The 14,547-nt window shown below is 40.3% G+C and overlaps 1 protein-coding gene across 7 annotated transcripts in view; it reads left to right on the top strand.

Annotated features, from left to right (window-relative positions):
- The window catches only part of PHKB (phosphorylase kinase regulatory subunit beta), a 232,696-nt gene that overhangs the window by 161,191 nt on the left and 56,958 nt on the right, over positions 1-14,547 (top strand). For all 7 annotated transcript variants that reach the window (XM_032787057.2, XM_075073813.1, XM_032787060.1 and 4 more), the window contains 2 exons: positions 11,795-11,850; positions 12,080-12,173. In XM_032787057.2, coding sequence (XP_032642948.1) covers positions 11,795-11,850; positions 12,080-12,173 — 150 coding nt within the window. The remainder of the gene's footprint in view (positions 1-11,794; positions 11,851-12,079; positions 12,174-14,547) is intronic.

Raw genomic sequence — 14,547 nt, 5'->3', positions numbered from 1 at the left:
GATACAAGGGCCGTTATAGGAGCACAGTGGAGGCTACTTGAGTCCTGAAGGCTTCGAGGCAACATTTTAACAATGAGCTCCAGTAATGTCTCTTTCTATACAGCACTCTGCCTTGCTTTGTTAACTTCCTGCCTTGCATGAAAATTTTGATGATTCCTGACCAGGATTTGTAGTCAGCAAATGATGAAATTGCCACTGTGTATTAATTCCAGCAGCAACAACCACGGTTTGGAGAAAAATAAAGACTGATTATTTTTCAGAGAGTATATTTTTATTAAATACCAATTAACAACACACACACACAAAAGGCTTGGTGGGAAGGGAGATAACAGTGAAGGGCAGTGTAGATTGTCATAGCTGTATGTAAGTCCAGCTGTCATTTTGGAAGCTGTCCAAAGGGGTGGAGTATCAGAGGGGTAGCCGTGTTAGTCTGGATCTGTAAAAGCAGCAGAGAATCCTGTGGCACCTTATAGACTAACAGACGTTTTGGAGCATGAGCTTTCATGGGTGAATACCCACTTCGTCAGATGCAAAGGGGTGGAGTGAATGGGGTACTGAGATGGGCTGGGAAGTTGCAAGGGTTGTGTGGGAAGAGTTTGGGGAGAGCATAGGAAGCAGTTCTGTATTGGCTGGAGGGGGTCAAGCACTCGTGTGTTTTGCCTGCAGTGAGATTAGGGACTTCAGTATCTCTGCTTGCTCCTCCCATCACTTTTATCATCCACATGTGGCCCATTACAATTCACTCCTGGCTCTCCTTTTTGGCCTGCCTGTCTATTTTAAATGTTTCCTTTAAAGTGTCTCTTCACTCCCTGCATTCTTCTTTTCACCCTCTGAGGACTGGAGCACCTCTTGGAACGTGTGCTCCTTGGTCGCTTCCTTATCTGATAGAGGCACTCTGCCAGTATGTAGGAGCTGTAGGCCCAGAAGGCCGCAGCTGCAGAAGCGCAAGAAACAATCAACAGAAACATGATTGTTAGTTCACGCATTACATCGAATCATTAGAGAAAAATACACTGCTTTTTAAATATGAATCAGTTTCTCGCTGTCCAGTTCAGGGAACACCCTAAACATGCTGAGTTCAGCTGGGGAGAGTGGTGAGGGAGGCTCAAGATGGGGCAAAGGATCTTGGTGGTTTTTTAAGGGGATTACTGCAGGCGACTAGGGACAATATTGTAAATTCTGCCACCATTTTCCACAGGTGGGGGTCATTGAAGCCAATATCTCACTCCCAAGGGTAGCTGAGGATGCAAGGGTGCATCTCTTGTATCTGTGCGGCGTCAAACCAAGTCCCTATGCTGCTCACCTCTGTGTTGCTTTGGTCCTTCCCTAAGTGATTGCCGATTGAAGCAGGAATGTTTCCTACAATGAGGGAAGGAACAAAGCAACTCTACCAAGGAACCTTCGGCAGAGGATTACCTCCAGGAAGGTTTCCTAGAAATCTCTCTGGAGGATTCCCGTGAAATCTCGGTGTACATTAATACACTGTTCCAGTGCTTAGCTGCACAGGGGAATGTGAAGCACACACAAATACAGCTAGTCTGGTACATTTCTATCTTTCACTCAGTTCTAGAATATACAAAGCAAAGGACAGTTCTACCTCATGTAACCGAGCAGCATCAACTCAAAAAGATCACTTACCAGAGCTTCCCTCTCCTGCATCATGCACACCAGAGATGGACTCTGAGTCTGGCTAGACCCCCTCCAGAGTCGAAAAAAGGTCCTGACTCACCACACCACTGGATGACCCTGCCGTGTGCTCCACATCGTCTTCCAACTCGACTGCCTCATCCACGACTTTCTTTGGAGTTGAGTCTACTGTCCGCTATCTCCAGTCCCGCTGAAGTATCCATGAGGCTCTTGGTGGTGGAGTTAGGGTCACCATCGAGGATGGTGTCCAACTCCTTATAGAAATGGCAGGTCTTTGGCACAACAGCAGAGCAACAGTTTGCTTACCTTGCCTTCTCGTATGCCTCCCTCAGCTCCTTTATCTTTGCACAGCACTGCTGCATGTCCTGTTCATAGCCTTTATCTGACCGTAGGTATCAAAGTTCCTGCAGCTGGAGTGGAGCTGGGACTGCACAGCCTCCTCTCCACACAGTGTCAGCAGATCCAACAACTCAGGTGGGCTCCAAGTGGGAAGCGTTTGCTGTGTGGAGCCGTCATGGTCAGCTGGGAAGATGTGATGTAAGCTGTCCACATTGAGCTAACAGCAAGTGGAATTTCAAAAGTTCCTGGGCCTGTATAGGGTGAGGGGTGAATGCCTGTGTACCTGAGTGCGGGGCAGCAGAGTTTAAACTGCTGACCAGAGCAGTCAGATTTGGCATTGTGGGACACCTCCTGGAGACCATTTACAGTGACATAACCAAGCGCAGTGTCTACACTGACACTTTGTCGATATAACTTTGCCGCAAGAAGTTCTGGCTGGATGAGGAGAAAGGGACTGCGAACAGGAGTCAGGTTGGAGTGAACAGGGCAGAAATGGGTTGCATACAGGCAAGAAATGTCAGAATGAATAAGTTTTGAGTGCTTGACTTTGCAGGCTTAATAATGTTCTTTTGATGTAATTTTTTTGTGTGTGATTCTGAATGTAAAACTTGCACATAAAGGTTTTTATCTAGAAAAGGCATTCTCAGCTTAGTTTGAGAATATTAGGTATCCATATTTCCTCATATAGTGTTAATACATACATTTCACAATGATATTAATCACCACTGTGCCATCAGTTTTCAGAAAAAAACTCACTATGCACTTTTATAATGTAGTAATATTGTATACAGTCAGTTGATTCAATTGCTTAGTCCTTGAGGTTCAGATCCCCTGTCTTTATATACCAGTAACCCTTTGCAATGCATTCTTTGAAAAGTAAAACCCAGACCAGGCTTCTCTCTCCTGTTGAGTGCGCTCTTCATGCTATCTCCTACTGCACTTGTTTACTTGATAGCTTTGTTCACTGTTATGCCAAAATGGACCTTCACTGTCTCTGCCGAGTAACTGGGCTGGTAAGAGAAGCAAATACACATTCCTTTGTCTAGGGCAGACCTGTTTGCCAATTTGCCCGACGTTCTTTGTTTAAACGCGATTTAGTAGTAATTCTAGTATACATCCGTAACTCTGAATACACACTGTCTACATACATGACAATAAAGAATATTAATGATCAATGAGTTATTAGTTGTCAAATGAGACCTTTCAAGGTATGTTTTGTACAGAGATTATCACAACAGTGCATGGGGTGTTAATACCGGGGTGCAGAGGGTCACAATGGGACCCTCTTAAAAATCCTTGATTAATTTCTCCTACCATGAAGTCTTAATTATTGCCCAAATCATTTTCCATTGTGATAAAATATGAATTACGAATGGACTTGTGTCTCATCCACACACCCCAAAATAGACACTGTCTTAGTTTCATGATGATAGTGTCCCACATATAGAAATTTCAGGTGATAGCCCTCCACTTTTCTTGAATTCATGAGAATTCTTACTAACTACTTTTCACTGTTACTGGATGCGCTTCATAGCTTTGTCTGATTATCTCAGTTTCACTTTCTATCTCAAGATTTTCATTTTGTGGTCCATTTGATTGTCTCCTGCTGCAATACATTCTAGCCATTTCCATTTTATTTCTTCAGTCTAGTATAAGTAATAGTCCCTTTTGCTTGTTCTATAATCTTTGTGTTTCTGACCTTCCAAATTAATACCACTCATATTTTCCCATATAGTGTTGGCAGAGATGACTTGTCCCTGCTAATAGCGTGGGGCGTACATTGTAAAGGGGGGCCATGCGAGTGCCCCATGTGTTGCCTCTGGGAGGAGCCTTCCAGTATCACATTCCTGGGTCAGAGAAGCTAATCTTGTTGTCTCCTGAGGGACTGGGCCACAGGAGTGGGGAGCATGTGCCTCTGGCCTAGACTAGGGCTATCCTCAGCCCTGGGGAGACTCGCAGCACCAGTGTCTTCCTAGAGCTCCTGTGCCGTTGCGGACACTTCAGCAGGGGGAGGAGCGTAGGCAGTGCCTCTACCTCCAACTGAGCAAAGGGACCCTGCTCCTGACACCTTTTCCAGCAACCCCCACCCTGTTCCTGGCCTGGGGCTACCACACTCTTCTCGCCAGAGTTATGGGGGTGAGGGTGTCAGTCCTTCTCCCATGGCACCTCCCCACCAGCGTGTTTCAGGCTTGCTCGGCCTCTGTCCCCAGCATCCTGGTCAAGACAGGAAGTGGAGGGGACAGGACAGAGCCGCTTCTCTTGCTGGGTGAGGGTAGCCATTCAGAGTAACTACCTCTGTGTAAAGCAGCAGCTCTCTGTGAGAGAGCCCAGCTGGGGAGGCAGCAGCAGCCTGCTCCCCCTTGTCCCAGCTGCTGGGGACAGGAGCTGACTAAGAGAGTCAGAGCCCCCCAACCCTCTGCACATTTCTGGCTCGCTCTCAACCCCTGAACTTGTCAGCCAGTCTTGGGCTGCCACCGTCTCCCAACGCTGTGTGTCTCACAGACAGCAACCCTGAGCAGAGTCAGGGTTGTCCTGTACTGTCCCTTCAGCTTCCCACCTGGGCCCAGCAGAGCTGAAAGTGATGAGGGTAGAGAGAGACGGGGAGGGACAGACACAGCAGGAGAAGGACAAATCTCAGCACTCAGAAATCGGGGCAGGGGGGAGAGTTAACTCTGCATCTCCCTCCCCCCCCATGTATCACCTTTGATTATTGGTTCCCCTTCTGTTTTCTTTTTCTCCTCAATATTTTTCTTGTTGGCTTTTCTGTTCTGTATTTCACATCCACTCAAACAGTTAATCTTAATATTTGATTATGCCATTTTTGTCTAATTTAGCTCAATTTATGTCAAAATCAGTATGCAAGTCTATTTAGTACTCACTTTGTGGTAAAAATGGAATGTGAAACTAAAATACAACACATTTAACTTAATTATGTCTTCAAAAACCAAAAGCAGCTTCTTTCCTGATATTGCCTTGTTCCTTTTCTTCACAATTAAAGAAAATGCATTAAATTATTTCATTCTCTTTTTTTTAAAAAAAAATTATTTCAGAGCATTTGGCAACTTAGAGTTACTGAAACAAAGTCAATCAACCCAAATTCAGTTTAAAAAAATAGAGCAATTTTATTATTATTCCATTTGCAATAAAGCAATTTAATCAGACCTAAGTCTTGTTCCACAAACTTTTAGATAGAAGAGACAACTGTAATTGCTATCTATATGAACTTTCTTTGTGTATAGTATCTTGGAAACACATCTATCAAGAGAGAGGCTACTTTATAACTGCAGTTGGAGTGCAATGGTATAAATGCAGGGAACTAGTGAATTGTCTCAGGTACAATTTTGTGGTACTTATGGGGTAAATATTAATGTTTTAGTGATGATCACTATATAATGCTTCTGCAGAGGCTTCCTCTTGAAAATGGTGACTATGCTGCAGCGCTGGAACCGCCTAGAAAACAGTGACCATGTGGTTCATGCAAATATCCTCTGATGAATACAAACTTTCAGTGAAAGGCTATAGGACAGGCTGCAGACTCAATTTTTTTTTTATTTTAAATACCAGTGAAGGACCCTGAAGAATTGGGGAGGGGAGGCTAGGATGACCATGGAACTGCAAAGGGGAAATATACTGTGAGAACTACAATTACAGGTGATTAATTTTCTTTTCTCCAATAATTGCCTCTTCAGATCCCCACTTCAAGAGATTAGTTAACTGTTATAACCCCTTGAAACAGTGTGCATTTAATGTTCATTAATTTCACCATGGTAATTTATCTGTCCACCACTCTTCATACTCAAATATGATTCTTCTAGCAAAAGTAAATGTTTCCATTTTCAAAAACAAAGGGTTTGATCTTCACTGCACCAAATCCAGCATACCTGCCATCACTGGGACTCCGTAGCTTTTCTGAAGTGATCAGATTAGTTTTTACTTGTTGGAGCGTTGCCATATTGTGACAGTCTGGCTAGTTCTCAGGAAAGAGATACTGGATGCCAACTGTCTTAAAAATTGCCACCATGTTTCCAGTCTTCTGTCCGTAGGCAAAATCATTTGAAATGTGACAACATCCATAATTTACCAGCATCTGATCTCTTTTAACATCCTGGACTTCTCACAATCAGTATTAAAATCCATCATGGCACAAAAACATATGTCTATTACTCTGTTATTGCTCCAACTCCAAATAAAGAAATTCAGAGAAAAAACCCAGTGAAAGCAGAAGAGTTTACTGGATAATTAAGATTCATTTCTTATAGTATGTCTTAAAATACTTACTTATTGGTTTATTTTTTCCCTTCAGTAATAAAATGACTAAAATCACAAATAAATAAGACATAAATATTCAATTTTTTTCACATCTTACACTTCAATAGATGCCTTATATTTTGGAGGTTTTTGTATTTAGCCCATATCTGCTACCTGTGTGTTTGAGCCACATTTAGCCTTTGCTTAGTGAATAATGATACAGAAATGTGTGGTTAGTGTACTGAAGGAGCTCTTCCTTCCAGTTTGCTAGTGTAACAAAGTTGGTATATAGTTCAGTGCTCTATACTATGTGTTTCACATTTTGAGTCAAAATTCATAGACTTCTTTTCTCGTTTCTTTTGCTGAAAAATTTTAAAATTTGTTTAAAATACATCACAATACCTGCATAGTAGCTTACATTACATGTGACCCTCTTTTTAAAGGAGCACTAATGTAGTGAAAAACGTTGGCTATCCTTTAGCTAGCAGGATGTACAAATGAAGCCTAATGAGCACAAATTATTCTTATTTGAGGAACTGAAAGCAAAATTTTATTTAATCCTCAAAACACGCTTTTCCCTCAGGTCACAAGAATTAGCACTGTATTGCAGATAAACTCTATTTTAGGATCACTTATTTTAAGTTGTGGCATGAAAATTTAGTCTCTGAAGATTCTTTGTTGTTTAAGACCTACAATATGTTATATAGTATATAAAAATATGGTCTAGTTAAGTGATTTATAAAGGATTGCTTTGTAAATGGAATATTATCTGTTCTAGATGGAAGGCATTAGTTGTCATTATAGCTAAAGCTAGATCACTCATCTTAAATGCTACAAAACCTGTAAGAACAAAACAACAGTCTTGTATGTTACTGAATGCTTGTGGAGTGTAATGAGCAATATGGTAAAGATTGTGTTAAAAGTGCTTCAGTGCAAAAACATAATAAAATACTTCATTTTGTGTACATAGCAAATCAGTAGTAGTTTGCTCTCCTAATTAATCCCTAAACATTTTATTTTTTTGTATTGCAGCAAAAGGTCTGTTTGTATAACGTAATGTGAAATCATCAATATACAATTTAGTCCACTACACAAATGAGGACTTCACTTTATGTTCCAAAGTAGAAACAAGAATGGCACCACAATGTAAGCCGTTCTGGTTTGTGCTAATATTTTCATGTATACCCCATATTTTGCTTTGTAGTGACATCTGGTCATTATTTAGTGTTCTCTGTTCTTCCTGGTACTCTAAACTTAACAAACTATATTTGGTTCAGGGTGAAATTCCTTACCACGTTTCCAGTAACTGTTGACAACATTCTCAGGCCATGATCTGCTCCCAAAGTCCAAGGGCTGTTTCTTTTGTCATCTTAGATGAAAGAGAGACAGATGGCTAGGTAGAGATAACTTGGTGTGTTTTTGCCCCTTCAGTCATGATTTTATAAACCTCAACCATATCCCCCTTTAGTCGTCTCTTTTCCAAGCTGAAAAGTCCCAGTCTTATTATTCTCTCCTCATACAGAACCCGTTTCATACCCACAGTCATTTTTGTTGCCCTTTTCTGAATCTTTTCCAATTCCAATATATCTTTTTTGAGATGAGGCGACCACATCTCCACACAGTATTCAAGATGTGGGCGTACCATGGATTTACATAGAGGCAATATGATATTTTCTGTCTTATTATCTATCCCTTCCTGAATGATTCCCAGCATTCTCTTAGCTTTTTTGACTACCATTGCACACTGAGGGATTGTTTTCAGTGAACTATCCCCAGGGACTCCAAGTTCTCTTTCTTGAGTGGTAACAGCTAATTTAGTACCCATTATTTTATATGTATAGTTGGGATTATGTTTTGCAATATGTATTACTTTGCATTTATCAACATTGAATTTCATCTGCCCATTTTGTTGCCCAGTCACTGAGTTTTGAGAGATCCTTTCTTAGCTCTTCGCAGTCTGCCTTAGGCTTAACTATCTTGAATAGTTTTGTATTATCTGCAAATTTTGCCATCTCACTGTTTATCCCTTTTTCCAGATCATATATGAATATGTTGAATAGGACCCCCGGGGGACACCACTATTTACCTCTCTCCATTTCTGAAAACTGGCCATTTATTCCAACCCTTTGTTTCCTATCTTTTAACCAGTTACCAATTCATGAGAGGACCTTCCCTCTTATCCCATAAAGGTTACTTTGCTTAAGATCCTTTGGTGATGAACCCTGTCAAAATCTTTCTGAAAATCTATATCCACTGGCTCCTCCTTTTCCACATGCTTGTTGTCTCCCCTCAAAGAATTCTAGTAGATTGGTGAGGTATGATTTCCCTTTATAAAAACCATGTTGACTCTTCTCCAACAAATTAAGTTTCTCTATATGTCTGACGATTTTGTTCTTTACTATAGTTTCAAACAGTTTTCCCAGTACTGAAGTCAGGCTTGCCGGGATCAGCTCTGGAGCCCTTTTTAAAAATTGGTCTCACATGAGCTATACTCCAGTCATTTTGTACAGAAGCTGATTTAAATGATAGGTTACAGATTACAGTTAGTAGTTCTGCAATTTCACGTTTTTGTTCCTTCAGAACTCGAGTGAATACCATCTGATCTTGGTGACTTATTACTGTTTAGTTTATCAATTTGTTCCAAAACCTCCTCTAATGACACCTTTTCCTGAGGGTTATCCCTGGATAAAATTCATTCCTGCTGTGAGGACAGAGACAAAGAGCATGGTGGTGAAAGAGGTTCCAGGTTTTTGTTTGCTAAGATGCAGATTTGTTTGTTCTGCCCCGTTCCTTGCCAGAGAATGGCCTCATGATAGGCGATTGTCCATCAACTTTGATGACACCTGTCCAGAGGCGTCAGCTTGTCCTTTGTCTTTGAGAAGCTAGTTTACTGATCTGGTAAACACATTTCTGACCTAATTTCAGCAGATGTTCATAAGTTTACATAGTTGCTACGCATGTTTCACCATGATATTACTGACCAGCAAGTTATTGGTTTTCAAACAATACCTTACAAGATATATTTTGTGCAAAATTGTTACAATGGTCTGAATATAGGGTCATGCTGAAATCCACTGTATTCAGCTTTGATTGAATATGAGTAGTTAATGCTATATAGAGAAAGAGCACACTATAATTTTGAGGGACTGGTAAGTGGCTTTATTTCATTAATCTTCTAACTGAATATTCTAACAGTGTTTACAGTATGAAGTGGCACATTCTAGATCTATAACTTTGTATTTTCTTCCAGACGTTGACACACTGAAAGGCAAAGACATTTGCTTTCTGCTTAATATCTCGCAGTATGCTAGTTAAATGCACTATATTGAGTTTCTCACAGTATTTTTTGAAAATCTTAAGTTTCACACAGCCAGGTCCTCTAAAATAAAAATGACTGAAGCAGCAAGTCACTTAGAAAAAGATTGCAGCATCTACCTTTTGATAAAGTACTTCATCAGGTGCAGTAATCCATGAAATCCTGCATACCAGTAAATAGATTGACATGAGAAATGAGGGATCTGCAGTTTATTTTTTAATAAACTCCCTTTTTTGACCCAGACATTATTTTCTAGAGTTCTATATTAAAATTTTATAGCTAAAAATTATTTTACCTGTTTCTTTGAGTGTCAAGAATCCAATTACTCAACCAACTTAGATACTCTGTTAGTTGGAAATAGGGAATTCTAGTTAGAACCTGTTTTTTCCCTTCTGTCTGCTGTATACAAATCTAAACATAGTAACTTGGCATAGAACACTTATCCAAAGATCTTTCTCCAGGCTTTCATTTAAAATAGTGTCAATCCCAGTAGTCAAACAACCTCAATCTCTTACGTGATATTCATAGAAATAGAGCAGCAAAGAAACTTCCTAATTCTAATTCTGAGGTAAAGTATACAGTGGTCTATTGCACTATCTTGACAGAAAGTTATTTTGTCTGTTTTTAATACCTTTACAAACAGTGTTTAGTCAATAGGAACTCCCCCTTGTAGTTGTGGACTCTGTTTTGTTATTGAAATGTTATGTCACTTGAATTTCCAACAGGTCATCCTGGGTCCCATATTGTATATTGTAATACTTATATTGGGGGAAAAAAAACTGGTTTGTGTGCTTAAAAACCGTAGGCTATAGTGCTTCTGCAACCTTTAGTATAAGTAATTATTCATGTATTTTTTAGGACAAATACCTCAAGACTGTGATTGTGATTACAGCAAATATGACTTGATTTGGAGGAGTCATAAATGCCTGAACCGGTCTTTTTACTTTAAAGACTTACAGTGGAAAGAAATTATGGTACATTTTGGATGTAGAAGTTTTTAAAAATTTAATATAATTTTAACTTAATTTTTGCTATGCAAGTTCTGCAGTTTTCCTTTACATTGTTAAACTTAAAATTCCAAGTGAGGAGTTTTTGCAGCTAAATCTGAGCTGTAAGAGAGAACCGTCTTGGAAATAACACTGTATTTGCTTCTGTTAGATGCACCATAGCACTTCCCCTTCCCTCCTCCTTCTCCCCTTCCTCCCAAAAACCAGAGAGTATGTATATAGAGTACATTGAATACTATCAAGGAAATGAATGAGAGTAATGCTGACATCTTACATCTTAGCCAGTGAAGCACGTTGCCAGTTAAATCCCGGCCCCAGTCACTGATTTTAGTGAGGTCAGAATTTTACCCAAACTGTTTAATTCAATACTGTTTGCATGTCTTTTCTCTTACCAAAATACTGTCATTTATTTTGTTCTTAACAATCTAATTAATCATAACATTAGAAATATTGTCACCCTTTAGAAATATACATTATATCTTTCACAGAACAATACAGTTAGCAACTGTCCAATCAAAAATACTTTAGATTAAAAATATATTAAAGCTATCAGCATGCATGTCGTGTCTGTGTGCGCGTTTTTTTTATGAAGACTATCAGTTATACAGTCGGTTATACGATTAATTCTTTACGAAGTTTATGCAGTATATCAAAACAATACTATGATATAGTATGTATAAGGGGAAAATACCAAAAACATCAATAGTATAACCTTGCAATTTTTCTGGGATACATACTGAAGGATTTTTACCATAAGTAACAATTTTTAAATAAATCTCATATATGGTTGTATTTTTCCATTACAAAAATGTAAATGGTGACAAAAGAATTGGTCCCTATCTCCCCAACTTGCATCATTCAAAATACCATTGACAGTGCAGCCACTCACTAAGTTGTGAGATTTATGGCTTTTAGGTCTATAGTGTTCCATTACCCTGTGTACGCAGTCAAACTGATTAGCAAGCAGTTGAGAGCAGAGAGAAGCAGCAATGCAGTGAGTTGATGCTGATAATATCTATGAACTATCAGAGGGGTAGCCGTGTTAGTCTGCAAAGAGTCCTGTGGCACCTTATAGACTAACAGACGTATTGGAGCACGAACTTTCATGGGTGAATACCCACTTCGTCGGATGCATGTTTTAATACCGTTAATATTGTCCTTGTTTCTTGTTGAGATAACAGACTGTTCTTGGTTAACTATGTTAATAGAAGTATTTGTTTGCTCTTATTGATTTTAGGGGCCTCTAGAAAATGATTTGGTGGTCCATGTGGCCCTGATAGCAGAAAGTCAACGGTAAGTCATTTAGTTTTATTAAGAATTTCTATTTTAAGGGAGAATTTAATGTGACTAGATCTACAGTCTGGCACAAGTTTTCAAAGAAGCATAAGTGGGAATATTAACTCAGATTTAAATTGACTTGATATTCATGTTTTTGCTTCTTCAGTAATTGCCACCAAGACCATTACAAAATCAGACTGTAGTTATGCTGTGATTAAATCCCTGCATTTATTTTGTTTTATAGCTTGCAAGTTTTTCTGAACACGTATGGAATCCAGACTCAGACTCCCCAGCAGGTGGAACCTATTCAGATATGGGCTCAACAGGAACTTGTCAAAGTAAGCGATTTTGCAGTAATGACTTATCTGTGTGGTGGTGATTCTTTCTTTCTTTTTTTTTTTAAATACAATTCCTTATTTGCTGACAACCAGACTCGTGCCTACTTATGTTGCAATGAATTATCTAGCTTTTTGTTTCATTTTAATTAAACTGTAAGATACTTCAAAGTGTGCATTATTGGTTTATAATGCATGCCTGTTTGAAGCATTTAGCAAATAATTGAAGGCCGTGTTCTGCATTTGCACTTAAAGTACATCTTTGACCATAACCCAAAATGTAATTTGTGATGATCTGTTATCTGATCTAGGTAGTATCTAATCACCTTTCAAAGAATTAAAAAAAAAAATACAGTGGATCAGTGGACTAAGTCAAGGTTGATCTAGACACACAGTGAATCAGAGACAGATATAGAGATGGCTTTAAGCAACAGACCATAACTTTATTAATTTAATACTGGCTAGATGTGCTATATTCCCACCCCACGCTGTCACACAGCAGGTATTTGCTTGGGTGGAGTGTGGGGTTAGAGGGCTCCCAGAATATAAGAAATATCTCCGGGAAGATGCTCCTTGGCCAATGCCTTAGGACAGTTCACTTCTGAATCCTTTTGCCCTCCATGTTTGTGGGAGGATAAAAGGTGCTAAGCGGGGAGCTCAGTCTGCAAAGTCTTAAAGTCTCCCCTTCTCCTATAGACACAAGCTCCAACAGTGAAATCTTGGGTCTCATTTACCTCAGGGAACTGGCCATTTTAGCCATTATCTGCACTGGAAACTGACTAATGGGGGTACCAGCAATTAGAATGGTCATGTCCATCCACACTGTCTGGCATCTGTATCCAGCCCTTAAAGTCATGAAGACATTGCCAGCCCCAGCATCTGTCTAATGGTGTCCATCATCCTTATAGCTTATGTGCAGTGTATTGGATGTACTTATGTGTGATCATTGAGCCCCCTGCCCCAAAAATTATCCTGGTAGTCTTGTGGTTTGGATTCTGATGGGCTCTGTCAACACAGGCTGGCTTGACAGCTCCCTGCCAAACTTGCTTAGCGAGCATCTCTGACCAAACCAATTCTGTGCATGGTCATTACTACTTAATCAATTCCACATCCCTCTGAAAACTAATTCTCAAATTTAGTCTGGTGCAAGCCTCAAGATCATTTTTACCAAGCTGAATACCTCGGCCATCAGTGAGTGCAGCAGAGCCATCAGCTGACTCCACAACGTAGGTGTTCTGCTATATCACTCAAGGCAGACAGTTTCAGCCTTGAAGCTCAGTTGTGATCCACCTGCTGATCTTATTGCCTGCTTATGGGTCCCATTCACAACTGAGTGCCTGCAGATCCAGACATCAATCCTCCTCCCAGTGTCTGCTGCAACCACAAACAACAAAGTTAGTTCAGACCCGGGATATGCCCCAGCAACCTATTGGTAGGGTGAACATATATCCTATAACAATCTGGTTTCCAGGGCTTGGTTGCCTGAACCTTCTGGAAGTTGAAATCCTCTGATCCTGTCGATTTTGTTGCCCCAAACCTAAGGGAACTCATGCCAGAATTTGCAGGACTGAGATGTAAGCAGGCTAATGCCTTCTTCGTGTCCACAGCAAACTGATACCTGCTCAGATAGCTACCATCCCCGGATATGAATAGAGCATCTGGCTCCTGGTCCTGTATGTTTTAAAAGGCTTTGATAGCATTCATGGGTTTACCTGTTGATCTGCATATTCCTGGAGCTCTACTGTGGCCCTTTTTCCTGCCTGATCAGTTTTTGAATACCTCAATTTCAGTGAAATTGCTCCTGCGTAAATTGCACATCCAGTAGTTCTAATGCACACCTGAAGCTATCTCCTGTTGTCTGCAGCACTAGTTTAGTAAAAGCACCAAAAAAAGGCAATGATAAATGCTATTTTCAATAGAACTGCTTCCACCTTACAACTGCGTACTCTGGGTAAAGCTTCCAATCAGTATGGTTATGGGGAGCCTGTCTTCCTCCCTGCAATCATCTTCTCTGGAACATCCTTCCAAAATCTTCCTTAATAAAAATCCCCTACTTGAGTCAGTAAGTTCTGCTAGCCTCCAGCAAAACCTGAGGCCAGCAAGGTGACCCAGTATTATGGATGAAGCCAATCCACGGTGCATTAAAGACACTACATTTCTTACCACCTGATGTTCAGGGATGGAGCAGATACACTGGAGTCCTTCCCTAACTCAGAATTATACAGATTCCACCAAACTGGCCTTGTATACTCTGACGGGGCGGAGGGTGGTGGGGAGTGGTGGTAGAGGGAGCAATGATGTTTGTTTGCCAATTCTAAAGCTGTCAGGAGCCATGTCTTGACAACTGATGAGGCATCACCTGAGGGCCTTAGCTGGT

Source organism: Chelonoidis abingdonii, chromosome 19, assembly GCF_003597395.2.
Source record: "Chelonoidis abingdonii isolate Lonesome George chromosome 19, CheloAbing_2.0, whole genome shotgun sequence".
Lineage (NCBI taxonomy): Eukaryota > Metazoa > Chordata > Testudines > Testudinidae > Chelonoidis > Chelonoidis abingdonii.
This window is presented reverse-complemented; position numbering and strand designations above follow the sequence as displayed.